At 41.2% G+C, this 23,292-nt stretch overlaps 1 protein-coding gene across 1 annotated transcript in view; it reads left to right on the plus strand.

The window, feature by feature from the left end:
- The window catches only part of RYR3 (ryanodine receptor 3), a 393,437-nt gene that overhangs the window by 33,372 nt on the left and 336,773 nt on the right, over positions 1 to 23,292 (plus strand). Inside the window, exon 5 of the mRNA XM_054715636.1 lies at positions 19,165 to 19,272. Coding sequence (XP_054571611.1) covers positions 19,165 to 19,272 — 108 coding nt within the window. The remainder of the gene's footprint in view (positions 1 to 19,164; positions 19,273 to 23,292) is intronic.

Consider the following 23,292-nt stretch of genomic DNA (forward strand, 5'->3'; position numbering starts at 1 on the left):
GAAGGAGATATTGAGGTTGAAAAAGAGAGAGAGAGAGAGGGAACTAACAAACGATACTGAGGGCATTAAATTGAGTATAGCTTTGGCATATGCAAATGAAAAGCCAGGAGGTAAAGGCACAGAGTTTGAAGTAAGGATGGGGCTGAACAAGAACAAGAGCTTATTGTCTGAGGAAAACATGAACTTGTGGAAGCTGTGTAGGTTCCTCATAAGTAAAACAATGATGAATAGACTGGGGTTAAATTTAATAGGTATAATTAATGGAATTCATAGGATGGTAAAGGGATTAAGGTAAGAGGAGTCAGGTGTGACTCTAGTGTTATGGGCTTTAGCTGCCTATATAAGGTATATTATTTAGTAAAATGGGGTGTATTTAGGAAGGAAAAAGTTAGAATAAATGGTGGTGATGATGCTTATAAACTGAATATTGGATATACTAAATTTAAAAGGCCTGGAAAACATTCAAGAGGAAATTTTGATAGACATTTAGATATGTGAATCGGGAGTTTAGAAGAGAGGTTGAGATGGAGGAGTTGTTGGCTTAAGGGTAGTAAATCAAGCTATGAGAGTGAGTGGGGGAAATGTGGATTAAGAAGAGAGGATGGCCTAGAATAAGTTAATATTTAAAAATGAGGCCGAAACTGGTTTGGCTCAGTGGATAGAGCGTCGGCCTGCAGACTGAAAGGTCCCAGGTTCGATTCCGGTCAAGGGCATGTACATTGGTTGTGGGCACATCCCCGGTAGGGGGTGTGCAGGAGGCAGCTGGTCGATGTTTCTCTCTCATCGATGTTTCTAGCTCTCTATCCCTCTCCCTTCCTCTCTGTAAAAAATCAATTAAAATATATTTTTAAAAATAAATAAATAAATAAAAATGAGGGAAGGAAGAGAAACACAACACAGAGAATAAAGAAAAGAATTCTGAGAGATAAGAGGGAAAATAGCCATGTGAAATATCAGAGAAGCCACAGAAATCAAGGGAAGTGTCAAGAAGAAGCATAGTCAATAGAATGCCACTTGGAGATCAAGTAATAGGATGGAGTATGTGACATGGAGGCCAATGGCAACTTTGGTGAGAGCTCTTTCAATGGGTTTATTAGGGCAGAAACCAATTTAGCAGCATAGAAGAGTAAGAGAAAAGTAGAATAAAGACAACCATTGCAGACATCTCTGAAAGAAAGAGAGGGATAGCTGGAGAGGGTGTGGAGGTGGAAGGATTTTTGTAATAGGAAAGATATAAGCATTTTTAAATGCTGGAGGGAAAGTACAAGTGGAGAAGGAGAAGAAGGAGATACAGGTGAGGGAAGGGGTGGTTTAGTGTGAAAATTGATGACAGAGTGGAAATGATTGTTATTAAGAACAGAGATAAGGCATTGGCCTTAAGTAGAGGAAGAACTCCTATTCCATTTAATAGAAAGAAAGAAGGCAAGAGTGGAAGTAGATCTGTAGGTTTTGTGAAGAAATTTTGGAGAGTAAGCTGCCTGGAGAAGAGTAGTAGGATTGCTGGCCCAACATTGACAGCCAGCTGAGGTTGGTAACCAGGAATTTTTAGTGCTACCAATTTTCTGCAGCAGCCCTCAGCAGTTCCAGCATAGTCATGAAGAAAGTGGCTAGTTAAATGTAGCCAGTTAATGTGTTGCCAAGTGAGTGTAATAGACAACAAAGGGGCAAGAGAGTTTAGGCGACTGGACCATGAAATCTGGAATTTAAGCTGATTGAGGAGAGAACTAAAGATAGGGGAGAATGGTATTGCAAATGGATATAAATAGTGATGAGAGTAATTGAGTGAGCAAGCAAGCAAGCTGGAAGATGAGTGGATGGGTAGACAGTGGAGTGTGTCAATCAGAGGTTTTGGAGTGGAACATTTTGGCTGAAAACAGGCCCCAGGTGTATGATCAGGATAGAGAGTGGCTGAACTGGAGTGTGGAATACCATTGACAACAGGAAGCAAAATAACTGAGAGGCCATAAAATAGGATAGATTATTCATATAGCACATTACTTTCCTAGGGCTGCTGTAACAAATTTCCATAAACTAGGTGGCTTAAAACAACGGGAATTTATTATCTTACCGTTCTGCAGAATAGAACCTGGAATAAAGGTGCTGGCAGAGCCATGCTCCTTCTGAAATCTCTACAGCATGTTGGTCTACATGTGAATTCATCAAGCTGAAGGGCTGGAGTACAATCCTAACTGTGCTCAGATTCTGTAAAACATGGCTCCATCTTCCAGATCTTCCCAAATAACAGCTAGACTGTTTTTCCCAGCAGTTTTATTTCTACATCCAATTGAACCACATGCTCTGTTATTACTTATAATCCAATGTTGAGAAGGGAAACAAATTCAAAGAAATAGCATAAAAGTCAAGCACAATACACGTCAAATTTATTAATGCATTTGTCATTTGCTGGCCCCAAGGACCTAGTTAAAAAGAAAAAATAAAGTCCAACCTTTTAACCCTGAGATCTCTCCTCATCTATATTGTCCTCCTTCCTAGTTGAGTTATTAATGCTGTCATGATAACTTATCTGCTTGAGGCAATACCAGCCCCTCTTTTTTACTTAAAGACAGTCTGTACCTTAGCGTTGGAAATCTTCACAAAGAATTTATTCAGTGTGTAAGGTGGCACTGCCGCTCTGCTGTCCATTTGTCATTTACTTTTTCACAGCAGGCAAGTGGCCCCCGGTGAATTATGAGCAGGTATTATTCATAGCCCCCGCTCCTCCGCCACGCTTTAGTACTTTGCTCTTCAGACCTAATAGCTGCTATTTTGGTCTCAATTAGCAGTATTATTTTTGTCCTCCACTAACTCCTGAACTTACTAATTAGATCACAAAGACTTGCCTGTTTTTCTTTTTCTGTGATTAGGAGAATGTCTCTTTTCTGGTTGTTGTTTTTTCCATGGAAGAAAAACACTGCATTCATTGCCTTTGTGTTAGAACTTGAGTCTTAAGTACCCAAGCCATGTCACATGTATCTTTTTTTCCCCCCATGGGTATTTTAAAACCTACTGATGAAACTTAAGTCACAGTTAGGACTTTTTACACGATCTTTTGAAGTTATGCAAATCGTCCTAATTCACAGATCAAACTATTATAAAGAACACTGGATAGTGATTTAAGAGATCTGGTTTTGCTCTCCCTCCAACTTGCTATAAAATGTTATGCTGAATAGCAGCTCAGGTCTGCTTGCCTGCCTGCCACACAAGAAGAGTTTTATAAAGGAAATGTTTAAAACTGATTAGGAATTAAAATTTTCAGACATTATTTTTATATATTTTTATTGATTTTATAGAAGAAGGAAGAGGGAGAGATAGAAACATAAATGATGGGAGAGAATCATTGATCAGCTGCCTCCTGCACACGGCCCCCACTGGGGATCAAGCCCGAAATCCGGGTATGTGTCCTGACCAGGAATCAAACCCTGACCTCCTAGTTCATAAGTCAGTGCTCAACCACTGAGCTATGCTGGCCAGGCTAATTTTCAGACATTTAAATTGACAACTTTACTTCTCTTTTTCAGTAGTTTATTCGATCATTTTATTCTTTCTAAATAGTGACTTGAACAAACTATGTGAACTGGAGAATTTTCTGAATCACTGGCAAACAATACCTTGTTTGTTCTTAATTTCCTGACACGCAGCAATTTTAAGTAATTCAGAATACTGTAGAGAATTATTTTGTTTTTCTTCATTCAAATTCAGAGAATGATTTTTTTTAAGTGTTCCTAATGCAGTCATTCCAGGACTTATCTGCTTTCTCTGTTAGGATGTTTTCAAATCGTTTTCTTCCATTCTACTTAAACTCAGCTCAGCTTTATCCAAAGCCTTTAGAAGATGAGGACAACTGGTACAAGAAAGCTGTTTGGAAACCTCTCTCAAACAGCTGTTCTCCAGCTATGGAGTGGTTGACAAAATTAAAAAAAAAAAATAGACCTAATGACCCATGTTTTATTGGAGCTCTTTCATCAAGGATTTTGCCTCAGGCCTATTTTAGCAATTCCCTGTACATCCCAAAATATTTCTACTTCAAAATAGAACAGATTATCACATCTTCTGGGTGGTTCAGGTGCACTCTGAGAGCACAGAGGGTGGAATAATTGATCTCTACCCCACCTCTTCCATCCCAAGAGCAGTCACTTGATATTTGAAATGTGAATTATTACCCTAATTAGCTGTGGAATCTAGGTTCAAACAATTTCACTTCTTTTACCTAAATAAAGGTGAGGAGGGTTTTTAATATTTAATGCAACTCTGAGACTGAGTGAATGCAGGAGGTACAATATTATCCTTTAGCAAAGCCTCTAGTAAACAGCTAAAGGGTATTACTTTTTGGTGAAAAATACAGCCAAGAAAGATGAGAACTTTTTGATGTTCATGAGAAAGTGTCCACAATTTCCTCCCATCATGTTTCAAGTTGAAAACTTAGTAGTGCTGCAGATTTGATCACTACCCAATTTCCAAGGAAGTTATGTCAAGAATGCTTTATCCTTAAAGATCATAAGCCCGACCAGCATCAGGGGGTTTGGCACAGAATTTGCCCAGAAGGGCAGCCGTTCCTAAACGTGAGTGAGCATATCCTTCAATCCCCATCCTGGTCTGGGGTAGGGCCAGAAGTCAGCTTTTATTTTTTTTTTTGAAATAAACTCCTGAATGATTCTTATAGCGAGGTGGTCCTCAAACCACACTTTCAGAAATTTTGGCAGGGTTGAATTTGTAGTCACCAGCCTTATACACCTGTTTCCTTGTCTGACTAAGTATTGACAAAGTACTAGTAGCCAGCCAACTCAGGTGTGCAGAAGTCATCACAAAATGAAGCAAAGCTAGGACCTTGATTTCATTAGCATCACGTTCACTTCCCTGCAGCCTGCCATGGAAAGTTTTCAATTGTTATAGTAATGAATGTACTTGCTTCTTTCCCAAAATGTGGAAGTTTAATAGGAAGCCAAACACAGCTTTCATCTCCATCTTGTTCACTGAGAATGTAAGGACAGATAGCACTGGAGAGCAACTGGCTAATTTGAAGCATTAATCTTCATAGTGTCTGACAAACTTTGCTAAGGTCACCATGAGCAAGGACTTACTTTTCTGAGATGTGACATTGCTTCCTTAGTTTCCATCAGTATGTTCATTCTCTTTCACGGCACCAAATTAACCATTATGTACTGGAGGTAACTCCTGATTATCTGGGAGGGGAAGAGAAAGGAAAGGTCACAATCTGCTCTCATTATGGGTGGGGACCCTCAGTAACCTGGGTTTCCTAGTGGAGCTGAGGAAAGGAACTCAAGTGAAGGCCCAGCCGTGTGACCTTGGATGGTTGGGCAGAGGCAGTATTTGACATGCGATTTCCTGGCCAGCTTCGCCAGATGCAGAGTGATAGGTTGGGTTCAAGTAGGAAGAAACTGAGTCTCCTCATGCTTTTCTTGTGTTGATCAGAACTGGCTCATGCCCTGAGTGACTTCAATGGGGGAAGGTTTGGAGAGAGTGAGATTCAACAGATATCCACCAAAACTAAAGCATTTTGATGATTGCCCATCCTCCATACTTGGATGCTTCCTGGTGAGGGTGATGCTATTAAAGAAGATGCACCCTAATGAGGTGATAGGTCTCTCTGTTACCATCCACTGAAGCAGTGCTTATTATTAAGTGAAAGTTTTTAATTCATGTAGCTACTGACTGGCAGTTCTAAATCTCTGCTTTAGGTGCATGTTTAAAATATCTGTGATGAGCCCGGCTGGTGTTACTCAGTGGTTGAGCTTCACCCTATGAACCAGGAGGTCATGGTTCAATTCCTGGTCAAGGCATATGCCCAGCTCGATTCCCCAGTAGGGGGCATGCAGGAGGCAGCCGATCAATGATTCTTCCTCATCATTGATGTTTCTATCTCTCTCCCCCTCTCCCTTCCTCTCTGAAATCAATAAAAATATAAAAAAAATATCTGTGATGAGAAATACATGCCCCCTTCCAAAGGGGAGCATGTAGTACTAATCCTTGCATGTAATGCTAATTCTTGCAAATGTAAACATCTAGTAGTAGGAGTTTAGCTCAGATACTATGAGGTAGTTAGAGGATGAGGTCTAGTTTAACATGGGGGTATAGAAGGGTTTTTCCAATGTTGGAGAAAAATATTTATAACTGTTATTTACTTCCACAAAGATTTTTAAAACTGCAACCTTAATGAGCATCTATTCATATATTCCTGCTAAACACGTTTTAATCCAGAACTTAGGTTATAGTGATATGCCTATTTCTATTGAAGCAAAAATTCCATGTAGGGGCAAAAAATAAAAACTGCATCTCCACACTTGGATTCTATCTGAGAGTGGGAAGGAAGCACTGGGGGGAATTTTAAACCATTTGGAAACCAAGATGCTGTCTTGCCCTTTGTTGTTCTGAGCTGTGTGCCTACTTCAGATCCTGAGTCCATGAGCCCCACGGAGCTGGCAATGCAGTCAGGGAGGTCCCAGTACAGTGGGGTTCTTCCAAACAAGTGATACTGGTGACAGCTGCGCCTCAGGGGACAGAACTTCCTTGGGCACCCAGTGTCTCCCTTCTCTCTGTCAGCCTTCAGTTTCAGCTTGGCATTTTCTCAGCTCTCGTGGGCGCCTCATAATGCTTTCCTCAATCTTCCCTTTCTGTGCGCAATGAAAAGTCTCCTGTCCTGCAGCTGCGGGATACCGCTGCTGGGTGATAGGGAAAAGCCTCACCATGGTTTCTGAATTCCTTAACAACCACATCATCGGTCCAAAGAGAGGAGAGTGTGAGCAAAACAAAAGGAAACACGTGGGAGGTGCATGCTCCACCAAAACTAAAGTAAACCAAATTCAAGTCTGAAGTATAAAGGGTAAGCTGAGACGAGGCTTTCCTACCAGCCTGCCCCGCTCAGCTTTTACCTCATCCCTTGATTTGCTGCCCGTCAAACCTGCTTCTGACTCCACCACCCAGGATGCTGGGCTCTTCTCTAGTGGATGCTGTACCCCTGATTTGTGGAGCATGGAATATGCATGCTGGTTTCATCTCCTTTCTCACGTGTGCCTTTATTCTTTCCGGATCTCAGCTATTTGTCTAATATGCACGCTCTTCAGAATAACAGCTCTGGTTTCTCAGGGGAGTTCCCATTGAAAACTGGGAACTTCAGGGTCCCAGTACTTATCCACAGACTTCGTTGCATTACCTATGCTGCTCATTAAGCTGGGTTTTCATTATGGCCATATTTTTAGGATCATAAAAAGAGTCACTGTTTCGGTTTTCTCTGCCCATAAACAGTATTATTTGCTGCCCCTCTGTAAGTTTGCTTTTCCAGGTGCAAGTGTTCCAAGTGTCCAGCCCTTGACACCTTTGTTATTTAACAAGCTGACCATGCCAGGCAGGGAGAAAAGCTTGGCTCAATCAAGAACCAAATCAACCCTCCCGCCCGTCAGTTATGCTTCCCCCAGCAGGCAGGCCGACAAGCCGCTGCCCAGCGTTTTGTCTCTGATGTTCCTGGCCTCCCCTTATTTTAAAGAACACGAGCTTCACAGCGCTCCTTTTTGCCAGGCCCTTGGTAACATTTTTCTTAACTTTCCAGAAATAACTGATGCATGGCAGAATAGAGGTGACCAGGGCACCTTGGTGTTATTTTTGGTTGGGACCATATGAGGCAAGATCATAAAAGCAACAATCACATGCATTTCAAATAATTGGGTTACTCATTTGAAAGAAAGTCCTATATTTGGATGAACCCTTTAACAAAAGACCTAGAGGAAGGATCAGTTGCTCTCCAGGGACTTGATTTTCCTTGTTTGGTCCAGGTGCTCTGCAGTGTCTCTCAAAGAGAAGTCAGAGGCCTCCTGGAGAACACCTGGACTACTGTTCTTTTTTTTTCTCACCTGAGGATATTTTTTCCATTGAATTTTAGAGAGAGTGGAAGGGACAAAGACAGAGAGAAACACCGATGTGAGAGAGACACATTGATTGTTTGCCTCCCTCATGCCCGGACCAGGGCCGGGAACCTACAACCGAGGTATGTGCCCTGGCCTGGAATTGAACCCAGGACTCTGCAGTCCACAGGTCAATGCTCTGTCCACTGAGCCACATTGGCTAGGCCTGGAATACTCCTTAAGTACCCACTGGAGAAGGGTCCCCGGGATCGGGAATGTTAGCAGCCTCACCCAGGAGATCCTTCCACCCACCATGTTTCCGCATCAGTGCCTCCAGAGCAAGCTTATATTTATGTGAGCTCTAGTGAGAAATGTCTGAGCATCATTACAAGGATAATCAATGTTGCAAATGTTGCTGTCACTTGAATTAATAAACATTCTCCCTAAAAGAGGCTAGATGTAATGGTTCTGTCGATCAGTGTCAGTTGAACATCCAGTACCTGGGCATTTGAGGGATGGGGTAAAGGAGCAGCGATTGTGAGTGTTTTCAGTGCTTTATCACTTGGGGTTGGCGTTTTTCGGCAAGACTTTTGTCAAGGGAAAATTGGCCTGCAACTTGGATTTCCTGCTCCTAGGTGGTAGTGTTACTTCCCTTGCATAGAAAATGTTTCAGCAAGTGTTCTTAAGTAAATATTTAATTTCCTAGTAGAAACCTTTTATTTTAAAAAATATCAACACCTTTCTATAACTTGATAACATTCTTCCTTTTCCTTGCATATAGTCAACTTTTATCGCTTTCCTTCTGAATACTGACTCTTGTCTTGGAGTAAACCTCAGGCCAGGATGGCATCAGATGCTGTAATCGCTCTGTTCGTGGCTGAGAACGATTCTGCTTAGTAAGTCTCCTTGCAGCGCCTTAGTGATTTTCCACAGCTTAGGTCCTCCCAGGGCAGCTCCCTCATCCCTCGAATGAAGAACCACCTAGAGACTGCCCGATGCTGAGAGCATCACATTCCTGCGCTTGATTCCTCAGGCATCAGGAGGGACCTTTTTTACTTCATTTAATATATATATATATTGACATCTCTCTCTTCTCTTCCACAAAAATAATGTTTTCCATTCATTTTCAATTTTGTGGACCTTACAGTCTACATATAATGGCTTTTGTTAGAAAAATCAAGCAAAAAGTTGAAACTCAACTGTTTTGAATAGTTTCTGTATGTATTTTCAGAAAGACCCTCTACCCTTTACCATAGCAAAATATTTTTAAAAAATAGAAAACCTAGGCAAAGTTTTATGTGTTGCAACCTTGTTCCATGGTAACAGCTCTTAACACAGGCAAAATCTCTTTCTTCAAAATGTTTATAATCTGGATAGACACGATTTAAATGCACACATGTATGTCCTTGGATGGAAACTGTCCCATTATGCCCAGAGTTGCATTTGGGAAGAAAAAGCTTACATGGAAAGTTTGTCCCAGATTTTGGAAGTGCATGAAAAGATTGCAATGATCTTGCCTGCCAGAAATCTTGATTTTTATAAAGTTCCGGCACCCTGGCAGTCCCAGCAACTTCAGTCTGTAGTCTTTGTATTCCCAGTTGTCATTCCAAAATAGAGACCTCTTTCTGAAATAGCCAAGAACCCAATATAAATTCTTTAAGTTTTTATTAGAGTATAAGAGTTTGCAGAGGGCGTAGCCTAGTGGGAATAGAATTCTGTAGTCTTGGTGTCCGGATGCGAACCTTCTCTGCAGGAATGTTGACACAGCATGAGTCAGAAAGAGTTGAGTTTGAAATTCAGGATTTAAATGCTATCCACAGCATATGACTGTGGAGAAGTGTTTCAACCTTGCTGAGTCCCATTTTTCTCATCTGTAAAATGGCTATAATTTCTTCCCTGCAAAGGTTGAGGTAAGGGTTAAATGAGATAATATTTATAAGCATTTAGAATAATACTTAGATAGATAGGTAAATAGAGACATTTAAAATGTGTTATATGGATTCTATTCTTGTTTCTCTACTTGCCCATAGAATTTTTACCTAATACCTTTGTATCTCAGTTGACCCACCTCTAAAATGATTGTTAACACATTGCAGACAGATCACGAGAATTCTCGCTTCATATTACACAGTGTTTTACAAAGTCTCATACTTTAAAAAGATATTAACTTGTAAGAACATGTAATAAATAACTTCAAAATGCAATTGGCATTTAATTTTAAAGTGTGCCTTTAACATTTATGTAAAACATTTTTTGTACTTGTTCAATAGAAACTTATCTGGCCATTGGGTAAAGCTAGCAATAAAACTACTGATCCACAATGTGTTAAGCTGTCTGTTTTCGTAGAAATCCAGAGACTTGCAGAAGCTTTCAATTTAAGCATCTACACTAATAAAAGAGAGGTATGCAAATTGACCATAACTCTGTGATGTCCACCAACCAATCAGGGGTGAGTATGCAAATTAACCTAACAAATATGGTGAGTTAATTTGCATATGCAGGCACAGAGCAGCTGGGCAGGGTGGGAGGCCTGCTATGAGGAGGGAGGTCGGGGGGTGGAGGGAGCTACAGGAGCGGCGCTCTGGCCAGAGCAGAGAAGACTGAAGGCTCCAGCCAGAGTGAAGACTGAAGACTCCAGCCGGAGCGAAGGCCTGGGTCCCGGGTGCTGGAGGAAAACCAGTGCTGGCAGCCAGGGGAAGGAAGGCCTATTGCACGAGTCTTCATGCAACAGGCCTCTAGTCTATCTATATAAAACCCTAATATGCAAATCAACCGAACTGCGGAATGACTGGTGAAATTACCTGTCGCTATGACATGTACTGACCACCCCCTGGTGCCACAGGCAGTGGCAGTCGGGGGCAGGGTTGGCAAGCAGGCGGTACCAGGGTTGGCAAGCAGGCGGCACCAGGCCAGCCAAGGCTGGTGTGAGCAGGGACCCCAATCACCCTGCCACTCACCCCACAGATCAGCCCTGATCTCCAGCCAGGCCTAGGGATCCTACCCATGCATGAATTTCATGCACTGGGCCTCTAGTTCACTATATAACTCTATTATAAACTATCAACAACTTAGCAGAAGTGGCAAAGGTAGGTTTAAAAGCACTGAACTGCCTAAATGCTTAAATAAAACCTGGTTGGGGTGGATTTGGGTATTAGCTTGGTTAATGACTTGCTCTAGTTTTGAAGTATAAACACAATACAAATAATTATGTATTATCAATAATAGATATGGTGTCTGTAAATGAGCTCATGTCTGCTGGAGGTGGATGAGATAATGTCTATAAAGTGCTTAGAGCTCCTGAAATGCAAATTACATGTGCCATCTCTGGCTATCCTGAGGCTATTCCATGGACAGTGGTCCTTAGCCAACATCACACTGTACCCAAGGGAGCCTGGTTGAGCTGGAACATTTTCTGGAAGAGAGAATGGTTTTCTGCCCCCAAGGGCTTGGAAAGTCATCTCATCTATGGTCTCTGAGTGGGACTACATTGAGCCATCATAGAGAGATGATTATCAGTCCTGTTTGAGGCAGTGCAGTGAAATGGAACCAACTCAAAGCATGTAGAAGATTGAGACCAGCTCTGACTGTTAGGACAAATTGCCCTTAAGAACAGTCTCCCTTTATACATCCAACTTGAAATCTAGAGCCGTGAGAATTTATTCCCAGACTAGGCAGTCTCAAGCAGCATGAGGAGAGCACGAAGGGGTACAATTGACATAGTCTTCCTTAATAAAATGCAGAAGTTTCAAGTCTTATTCTTGAATAGGGGTGTCCTGTTTGTCAAGGACCGCCCCCCCCCCCCAGCTTTGTCCCCTGAGTTTTGTTGCTGTCTTGTGGTTCTCCTGCTTGATTATGCCTACTACCATCTTGTGGGCCACAGGGGAGCACTTTGCTCTCTTTAATGTTCTGACTCACTTATAGACCAAGAATTTTTCCTCACTTTACATAATCTAACCGAAGTAGACTAGAACTTGCAAAAAAAATTGTTTTTATTAAACCCTATGGAAGTACACAAGAAAAGTAAAGATGGAAGGGCCAATGTACTCCTATATTCTGGATTAAAATTTCTGATTCTTAATTAACATACTCACTGCTCCTGTCCTTGTTTACATGGAACCCCAGAGGAAAGAATGGCCTGTCCGAATCCCTTGCTTTCTACCTTAGACTTGTCACTGTTTGGATGCTTTTGTAACATCTGCCCAAGAACACCCCACGGGCTATGTTGACTCTTCATAATGTGGGTTCAAGAATGTGAGATTCACTTCTCCCAGCTATCTCAGCTCTGCTTCCTTAGGTCTGGCCTCTGTTCTCATAGTCACTCCTTCTCCTCATGTGATTGACATTAGAAGTTACTTCACTTTGCAGGTAAGACTCTGTAGCCTGCCATTGTAGTAGGGCTGAGTTCGTGTAAACCCACCAGCCCATAAATATGACACAACATCAATGACATTTATCTAGCTGCTCAGTCCTGGGATTGACGTGGGAGGTATAGGTACAAAAATTAGTAAGCAGGAGTTATCCACTACTTTCTCCTTCCTTTGCTTACTCTTTTGCTGACTCATAATACTTCCAGTACTTGACTTTTTCTTTTGGTGAAAAAGCAAAGGAAAGTAAGGGAAAAGGTTGTGTAAAGCCCATAACTTAATAATGCTACTTCAACTAATAGAATTTTAAACAAAAGAGAATACACACACACACACACACACACACACACACACATCTTGTTCATTTATTAAACAAAAATTTGAGTTCTTGCTGTGTGCCAGGAACTCCTTGCCTACATAAACCCTCTTTGGGCCAAGAGCCAGCCTGGGCTGGCCTTATCTAATCACACCATCTTTGAGAGGGCCCTGGTTCCTACAAGACATATTCATACCCCTCAAATTCATATTGAATATACTCCTTTGCATTGTTTCATAAAGTCTCATGTATAGTAGGTCTGTCTCTTGAAGGTTAAAAATTCCTTAAAGGATAGAAAATGTCTTACTTTTCTCTTTTGTTCCCCACAGCTGTTGCACAGTCCAGAATGCATATTATTGTGCTCTCTAAATGCTGGCTGACTGCTTGATGGACATGGGAAAGCAAAGTGAGGTTAATTGGGGTGACTTTGTTTGCTAGGTCTCTAGGAATTCTCTTTTTGTGGAGAATATGTGTCATTTTCTCAAACTCCTCCTCTTCTCCTAGATGACCCTACCTTGGTGGCATCTGCAGGGATACCCATTCATAGTCAGAGCAACTTCTCTACCCTCCCATTATCATTCTGTTGGCCCAAATGGGAGATTCCAGTGGACAATTTGCCAAGAGTAATTACCCTCCCTGTGGTCTTTTGGACACTTGGTGTGGCTTGTTCTCACTGAATCCTATCTTTTTGCACTCTGCACCATCCAATAGAAACACTGGTCTTCTTCCACTTATTTTTCATCATCTCCCACATCCAATTAATCACCAAGTCTTATAACACCTAACTTCTCAAGATATTTCAAATTCATTCCCTTATTTTCATCTCCACTGCAGTTGATTTAATGCATACCATTGTCACCTTGTAACTACTTTATTGCAACAATTTCCTAATGTATTTCTCTGCCTTGATCTAGCCCCCTTCACACTGGACCTGCAATGATCTTTCAAAGATGAAAATTTGGTTACATCTCTTCCTGCATAACTTCCTTTAATTGTGTTCCATTGTTCTGAAGATAAAGTCCAAACCTCTTGACAAGGGGACTCAAGACTCTTCTCAATCTTACACCTACTTTTCTTCAGCCTCACTTCTCACCTTCCTTTGCTTACTTCCCCATCCCTCTCCTCCTCCCACTTTTCCTTCCTCTACTCCTCTAGGCACATTCAACTCGGTGTGCTTCTTTATATGCATTCTTACTCACCTCTGGACATTTTGAATCATACTTTGGAAATTGTCCATTTGCTTCCCCAACATTCCACTAGACCACACAGCCTTAAAGGGCAGAGGTTTTGCCTATCCTTACACAAAATAAGAACTTCAAAAATATCTCTAATAATAAAAGCATAATATGCTAATTAGACCAGACGTCCTTCTAGATGACCTTCCAGACAAAGCAGGGGCTGTGAGGGAAGTCCAGGTCCCAGGTGCCTGCCGGTGGCCAGAGGGAAGCCTGGGTCCTGGGTGCTGGAGGGAAGCTGGTGCCAGCAGCCGGGGAAAGGAAGGCCCACTCTTGCACAAATTTTGTGCATGGGGCCCCTAGTCTATATATATAAAAGCCTAAACAACTGTTATGACTGGACAACTGGACAACCAGCTGGTAGCTATGATGCGCACTGACCATCAGGGGACAGATGCTCAACGCAATGCCCTCTGGTGTAAGTGCACTCCCACAGCCAACCTCCTGTGGCCAGCCAACCTCCTGCAGCCCCTCCCCCAGGCCAGCCATCCCCAATCGGCCCTGATCGGGACTGGACAAGATGGCCCCAATCTGCCCTCATCACCAGCCAGGCTGAGGAACCCCACCCATGCACGGATTTGTGCACCAGGCCTCTAGTTGGTTATATAAATGAACATTTAAGTGAGTTACTGATGTTTTGATTTTACTTCTCTGTGTGGGATAAAATCTGACATTTATGAGTACTTATTATGCACTAGATTCTGTTTTAATCTCTTTAAATATAAAAATGTAGTTCATCCTTAGAAGTAAGTACTATTACATCTTTATTTTACACATAAGGAAACTAATGTACAGAGAGACTAAGTTACCTGCCTAACATCATTCAGCTAATAAGTATTTGAACAGAGACAGGACCTCAGGTAGTACTATACTAGAGTGTTCACTCTTAACCAATATGCCCTTTATTGCTTTTAATTCAAATTTATTGATGCACTTACAGGGCATATTATTTAGGCATGTTTGGGTGAGAGCCAGATTGATTAACAGAGAAGTAGAAGGAGTCCCATGATAATGAAAAAAGAAGGATCTCTTGAACAATAAGCAGGAGACTTGAGAAGGGACTCAGCTGGGCAGGTGGGTGCTTCATGCAATTCATCTGCAACCACAGCTACATATTGGATAGTCTTCTGGAACACAGAGAGTCAGCTCAAAAACACTTGAATTGAGTACTTACTGGTCTATGTATTGGGGATACCAAAAGTAGAATAAGACATACATTTTTCAAGATACCCACAATCTAGTGAAACAGACTACAGTGCATAAAGAATTGTATAAGCCAAAACGTACTGTAGTTAACAGTGTAATAGAGGAATGTCAATCCCCCTTCTTATAATTAATTCACCTATTCATTTCCCTGAAGGCTTGTCTGAATACAGTACTGAATGCTTATTGTGGGATGCTAGGTAGAAAAATGCTAAATGAATCTAGTAAGAGGACTATCAGATTCCCACCATTTGGATCTAGTAAGTCCAGAAAAATACTTTTATTGCAATGAGGAAGATGTTACATAAATTTATGGGACATGAACAGTCCATAGGCCTTCTTTTTCACTATTTTTCATATAGTGGGGCTAAATGAATACCTAGTTCCTGGCTTACCCAGGGCCCTGGCTTTTCAAGGTTTTCTGTAGGACATTTGGAAACATAGAGCTTCTGTAGTCTAAGGACAGGACTGGGGAGAGTGATGAGGAGCTATTTCAGAACAGATGTCAACAGAGCTCTTCTCTCCGTGCTAAGAATCATCAAATACATGCCCCATGCCTGCCAGACAGAGTGACTGAGGCACAGACTCCAGAGCACAGAGACAATGAGCTGGCCTCCTGGGGGACTCTCACACTGAAAGCAAATTAGCTTTGCTGGACCAGTGGCTTTTGCTCTTTCTTGGGCAATGTGTAGCAGGGAGCTCAAGTTGGTGTGGAGTTTAATTAAGGATGGCAGCTAGAGTAGCAGGTCAGATGGCTCTGTGCTCTGTACTCCACTCATGTCATGAAGAAGTTGCTAGTGGCATTTTGTTTTTTCTCCAGATATTCCTGTTGCCCTGTTCCTTCCTTTGTGACTGCCCACGTGCATGCCATTTGAGTGATGTGACCTTATCCCCGAGCATAGAGTCCAGGCAGGGAGCACACCCTAGAGGTAGAAAAACTAACCTGTAAGGAAACTGTGTAAACCAGTGGCAGATGGAGTGCTCCCAAATAAAATGCTTCCTCCCCATGCTCACTGTGATCTGGTTTAATGTACCCTTTCATTGCCAATAATTAAATCATGACCACTGTTGGAGAGTGGGAATTTTTGAGCATGCTTCCAGAGAGGCTGTGGACTATGCCCCAGATAGGGTTGTCAGTGCTGACACCAGGCCAGGCCTTGAGATAGGGTCTCATGGCCCCTTCCCAGCACATAGGCCTTCTTTCATAGAACACTGTCAGCTTTCTGAAGAACAGGATGACCCTGTGAATAACATGGTCGTCATTGGCATGATCCTGACGTTGCTTGGGAAAAACTGTTTTGTCTTGGGTTTCTTGTTCTGCAAAAACCGGATGTGGTTAATGTGCTTAAAAGCGGTCCTACACAAAGGGTCGTGGCTGCTCTCTGGTCTCCCTGCGTGGAGAATGGCAGAGCAGTCGCTGGGTCATCAGGCCGCCCGGCTAATAAAGGCTCCCTAAATTTTAATTTGGTCTGGGCTCCAGTGGTCATTCACTCGCCTTCGCTCCACAACAACCACCATGGGCCTTTTAATATCTGGAAGGAAAAGAAAAATATGATTGGAGCATGCCTAGTGTCCATGTTTTCAGTGGTCCTCCATCAGGATGGGTGAGGGCAGTGTTGGGGGAGAGCTCCTCTCTTCTGTTCAAGCAAAAATGCACAGGGAGGAAAGAAAGCTGATTAGAATTGCACAATCTCGTGTGAAGGCAGAATCTCGAGCACTTGGAACAGTGAAAAGTTTTCATCTTAAAAAGAAAGGACTGCCAAAACCGGTTTGGCTCAGTGGATAGAGCGTCGGCCTGCAGACTCAAGGGTCCCAGGTTCGATTCCGGTCAAGGGCATGTACCTTGGTTGCGGGCACATCCCCAGTAGGGGGTGTGCAAGAGGCAGCTGATCGATGTTTCTCTCTCATCAATGTTTCTAACTCTCTATCCCTCTCTCTTCCTCTCTGTAAAAAATCAATAAAATATATTTTTTTTAAAAAAGAGAAAGGACTGAACAGGGTTCTTGTAAAAGTGAGCATGAATGTTGAGATCATTCAATTAGTCAAAGAGCATCCTGTAAAGTACTAGCCATAACTGCAAACATTCCTGACTAGGAAATCTCCAAATCACATGCTCCAGTGAAGTGGAGGAGGAAGAGGAGACACTCAAACAGGGCTTTTTCGGCTTCCTATTCTGGTTATATGAAATACAGTAGATTAAGAAGTGGTGGAAAAGACCTCTGTAAAATCATCTGAGATGGCATCATATTTTGGGAGAGTTGAATGATATGTTTATGGCATAAGGTCTTTAGAGAAATGCCTTATCCTATTACTGTATGCTTCTTGTAATGATGCTGTATGTGCTCTAAAAACACTTCCTGGGTGTGAAGCTCTGCCCTGCATCACCTGCTGTCTGCTTGCTCACGACCCATACAAATGAGTTAATTACCTATAGCAAGAACAGACTTTGAAAACAAAGCAGGAAATGCAAGGAATTGTTGCCTGCTGGTGTTACAATTTCTCCTAGGTTACAACACTTTCATAAAGAGAACTGGGCAGTTTCCTGTAATACCAGAATTCTAGGAGGAATGGATTTTTAGAATTTCTCACTGTTGAGGCCCTGAGCAGAAAAGTTATTGAAATAGAAAAGTACTTAAAATGTATGTCACCCATGGACCAATAGCCTTTGGGATAGAATTACCCATTCTTGGCTTGGGGGCGGTGGGGCCGGTCTTAACACTTTAATAAAGAGGATTAGTAGGCAGGACCAGCAAGTAAGGCATTGAGGTTGGGGAGGGGGATAAAGAATGTACAAACACTTGGAAATTAAAGAGGTACTTACAGATTGCCAATTCTATGATCTGTATTTTAAAAATGAAAATGTTGATGTCAGAGAGGTTCTCTGTGCTGGTTTTAACTTTTGAAATTGGAGCTCCATGGAAACAACTCTACCTGTCTCGGAGTGTTAGACATAGCTGCTGGTGACTTCTGGTCCTCGTTCCTCATTCCTGATATTCTCATGGTGTCAGAGTTCTGCCAATATCACAAAGGCTTGGTATGCAAGCTGATTGTAAACCATATTCCCAGAGAAATTGTGGGAAACTGGATTGTAAACTCCTGAAGAGCAATGATTTGTTTCGTGTGTCTTTTTATCTTTCTCAATCCCAGCCACTGTCTTTTATATAAATGTCATTCATACTTAAAGATGTGCTGATTGAAAGTATTCTAGTTGTGAAAAATATCTTAATATTATCATAGAGCTTCTGTAGTCTATGTAGGCAGACACAGCATAGAGTTAAGTGTCAGGACTTGGGAGACAGACTGCCTGTATTTTAATCCACCTCAGCCAAATATAAGCCTTACCTTGGACAGATGATCTAACGTCTCTGTGCTTTAGTTTCCTGGGCAGGAAACTGGAATATCAATCATCTCTCCCTTATAGGGAAGTCGTGAGGTTTAAGTGAGGTAGTACATGCAGAGCACTTAGTGTCTGACAGAGAAAGTACTCAATGAGCATTAGATATTACTAGTCAGGTTACAAAGAAGGCTCCCTTTAACTGTTGTTGATAATGTTCCAGAACATATAAGAATATCATAACATTACCTGGGCACACAACAAATTAGAATGACTGTTATAGAGGTCATCAATTCCGATAATTCTGGACATTTCTTTGTCCAAAAGTATATTTATATAGCTCTTAATTCCCTTTATTGGTTCTTTTTACACTGTGGTATCAAGGTGTTGTGTTTTTTTTTTAAGTAAATGAATTTCCTAATCTGGTTATCATTATCTAGAGCCACATTCTAGTCTGTCCATCAACATCTTAACAAATTTTGGTGATGAGATCCCAGTGGCTTTCTTCCTTTGGTCCCTCCAAGACATCGGTGTAGCTCAGCCTATCCTTCCTGTCCCTTCTTCACTGAGGTTATATGTGTGTTCTCCCCCCTTGTATGCCTCCAGTCCTCAGTTAAATTGATCCTGACATCTTGGTCACTGTTCCCTTGCCTCTTGAGGATTTTATTTTTCTCACCCTTTAGAATCCAGCATGAAACCCATCTTAACATGAACAAGAGAAAGCCACCTTTTATCTTCCTGCTCATCCATTCATTCAACTGTCACTTTGATTCATAGGCTTTTGTCCTTGACGTGTTATTACATGACTGATCCCTAACTGATATGAGTAGGTATCCTCATTCTGGTTTTATTTCCACAGTGTGTTCCTCCAGATCTCTGTGTCTGCAATTTTGTGCTGGAGCAGTCCCTCTCGGTGAGAGCCCTGCAGGAAATGCTTGCCAACACAGGTGAAAATGGTGGCGAAGGGGTGAGTACCTGAATTATGTCCTAGGTGGGGATTGGGACACACCATAGCCCAAAATGCATATATCATTTTGTTCCTTGAGCTTTGAACTGAAAAACCTTAGGGTCCTTGAGATGATTCATATGGAGACAGTAAATCTTTCTCCCTGAGTTTAATTCCTCTTATTTAGCAATCCTAATCTTCCTTCCTTTTGATTAACCAACTTCCACCAAAAAAATAGAAGAGACCACCATTGATGCTGCCTGAGCAGGGCATCAGATATTGAACCTACTCTCCTTCCCTATTCCATAACCCACCAGGAAATGTGAGATGCTCAGAGGGCCTTGAATAGGAGGGTGCCTATTAAACAGGTTCTTTTTTCTTGGAGAATTATGACTGCCCCAGTAGAGCACACCAGGTTATAGCAGTTTGGAAAAGATTTCCTTGGAATTCAGAATCTTTGACACGTGCCCAGATCTCCACAGTTTCACTCGTGATGACCAAACACAGAGCTGTCTTGAGGTTCTCTTACATTGGTCAGTAAAATGATCCCTAAGTATTAAACTTAGGGATGATTTGTCATATCTCCTGTTTCAGAAGGTCCTTGGCCAGAGACTTCAGAATAATTTTTTACCCTTTTCTTTCCTTAATGACCCACATATATTTATATACATTTATCATCAATTATTTTAATTTTATGGCCTAAATATTTCAAAAGCAAACACCTCTTTCTACCTCCCTTATATGCTGTATTATTCCTTCTTTTGTTCTTTTATACTGCTTTTGTTCCTTCTATACTTACCCCTCACCACCACCACCACTTTTTCCCATTCAGCTGTTCATAGTGTTCTTTCTAAAATGCAGATATAATCATTATACTTCCCTGTTTTATTTTTTAAAATATATCTTATTAATTTCAGAGAGGAAGGAAGAGGGAGAGAGAGAGACAGAAACATCAATGATGAGAGAGAATCATTGATTGGCTGCCTCCTGCATGCCCCCCACTGGGGATCAAGCCCGAAATACCAGTATGTGCCCTGACCAGGAATGGAACGGTGATCTCCTGGTTCATAGGTCAACACTCAATCACTAAGCCATGCTGGCTGGGCTACCTCCCTATTTTAAAATCCTTTGTCATTCCTTATCTTGAGAAAAATTCCAAGTTCCTTAAGTAGACAAAAAGGCCTTCAGGATTTGGTACCCCATCTCTCACCATATCCCCCCAGGCACTTGGTATTCCAACCACATTGAATTCCTTTCACTTCCTGAAGAATGACAGTTCTCTTTGCCTGTGATCATGTGTGTCAGCAAGTCCCTTCATTTAGAACAGCTTCTTACTCCTCTCTTCCTGTAGGTCATCTCTACTTCTCCTTAAAGGAGCCAATTTAGGTATTAGATCTACTAAGAAGAGTTTGCTAACCCTGCAATTCTAGGATGGGTGCCTTGCTTGAGCAAAAGTCAGTAAATAGTTATTATCATTCTCTAACATAATTGCAAGTCTAATTTTTTGCATCCTGTACTGGAGAGTAAGTGCACGTAGGTAAGAACTATTTGCTATACCTAGCACGGATTATTTTTACTTGATTCCTGCATAATAAAGAAGTATCTCATTTATGGTATAAGAGACAATGACTGGCTCAAGAGAAACACTATTTACATTTAGGCCATCTTCCAGCTCCTAATATGATCTCACACAAGTCTTCTAATCTCTTGAGACCAGTGTGTTCTCATCTATAAAATTAGAATATTTAATTAGTTTTCTAGGGTCCTTAACACTAATGTTTGTAATTCTTCACTGTTTTTGGTTTAGAATAAAATGCTTTCATCAGCCACCAGGAAAATAGCTTTGTTTTCTTCCTTAGAGCATGAACACAGGTGAATTTTTTTGTGTGCTTTTGATGTTCATTGATGTCTATGTTCACTTCCTCCTTGCATTGACCTCAGTACCCCATGCTTTCCTCCATAGGCACACACTCTCAAACATTTCCAGTTTAGTGGAAAAAATTTATTTTTCATTGTGAACTGTTTTTCCAAGACTAATAACTCATCATTTACAAATTTCTTTGGTGAGGGCAGCCTGGTTGATTTGGAATATCATCACTTTCACTGCCAACCAAGATCAGCTAGACCTGCCTACTTATGGCCCTAGGATAGAAAGTGGGAAGATAGAAGCTATATTAACTGGAGAATTGCCTCTTGGGCATTCTGTTTTGTTCAAAAACTGCATTTCAAAGGACTTTGTTTTCTTTATCATTTAGTGTGAGTGATTCAGGAAGTCCTGTAGATGAAAAAGTAAATTCAAGTGTTCTGATTATAATCCTTGTTCTTCTCTGTTGCCAAGAACTTAAGTAATAGCTTTAATTAATTTGTCTTTAAAAAGAATAAATAATAATTTATTTTCCAAATAGAAGGCAAAGACCAACTTAATAAGGTTGAATACTTAGTTTTGGAACATATGAATGAGACCTCCCTTAATTACTAGCCATGTTATAGCAGAAGTTTACTCAATATAGCTATATATTTCAGGGCCTATCTTTAATATATACTATGCAAAAGCCAATACATTAAATCTTATTGGGGGGTTTATTCTCTTTGAAGACTCAAGTCCAAAATAAACAATTCATGACATTTTTATTATTAAATATTCATTGGATAATGTGTCTTATTGCCTTTTTGTGCTATTTTACAAAAAATAAATAAACAAAAAGAGATCTAACAGTTATTTTACATCTTGACACATTGTATTATTATTAACCAGAGATCTTAGAGCTAGCAGGAAAGGAAAAGAGAGCGGGAGGAAGGTGGGACAGAATACTCCTTTTAAATTATTAAGATTTTATTATTTATTGGTGGCTCCACTAATTAGTTACCTAAACAGCAGCTTCAGTAACTCCAAACCTCTTGGAACTCTCTCACAATTCCATCCGGGCTCTCTATCTTTATTATGAGAAATGATATTTGTATATAACCTCTTGAGTATGATTGTTTTCCTTTTCTGAAGTGATTGCTGTACACATTTACTATTAGAAATTAATTTGATTTTAGATGATAATATTCAGCAGGGAAGAAAAAGAAAAAGAGGAAAAATAAAGAAGGAAATGAGTTAACATGACAGACCATAATGATTCTCTGAGGAGCCTAGGGGTGTTTAAATGGGATGACACCTCCTTTGCATGCCAGTCCCTTCTGTTTGGAAATAGGTACCTACTGCATTTAAATAGATATTATGTTCACTAATGATCATGGCTGCCACCAAAGGGGATGCTTTGATGAGTGTGGGTTTTTCCTTGCAGCCATAAATTGGTCCTTGCATGGTATGTCTGTTCACTGCTGTGCAGCAGCTGAACAATTTAAAAATGACTTCAGTTGTTTGTTTATTCACATGATGAGTGTACAGAAGTCCTTTTGCAGAGATTTACAATTCTGCGGGAACTCTTGCTAACAAAGAAAACAAAGATGTCCAGCTCCACATCTAACAACAAGAGTTTATTATGTCCTTAGCTGCAGCCAACAGCACAGGGGACACAGCTTTATGTTGAAAAGGAGAATAAATGGTGAGGAGGAACGGGGCAGAGAACGTTGGGTGCACTTCAGAATCCACCCTAGTTAAACTCATCCTTGGGTCTCTTTACCTCTGATTAAATTTTATCTGCATTTATTCTGGGGAAAATTGCCAACAAATAGATATTTGGCACTGTGGCCAATTAAATGTCTGGAGTTTTTTAAAATATATTTTTATTGATTTCAGAGAGAAAGGGAGAGGAAGAGAGATAGAAATATCAGTGTTGAGAGAGAATCGTTGATCTGCTGCCTCCTACATACCCTCCAACAGGGATCAAGCCCACAATCCGAGCATGTGTCCTGACTGGGAATTGAACCACGACCTCCTGGTTCATAGGTCGATGCTCAACCACTGAGCCACACCAGCTGGGCTAAATGTCTGGAGTTTGAAATACAATCCCTGCTTGCAAACATTAAAGTATTTTCACATTTGTGATTGATGGGCCAGACAGTATGTGCAATACCCAGTCACCTTCAGCAGGA

This window comes from Eptesicus fuscus, chromosome 5 (genome assembly GCF_027574615.1).
Source record: "Eptesicus fuscus isolate TK198812 chromosome 5, DD_ASM_mEF_20220401, whole genome shotgun sequence".
NCBI classification, from domain to species: Eukaryota; Metazoa; Chordata; class Mammalia; order Chiroptera; family Vespertilionidae; genus Eptesicus; species Eptesicus fuscus.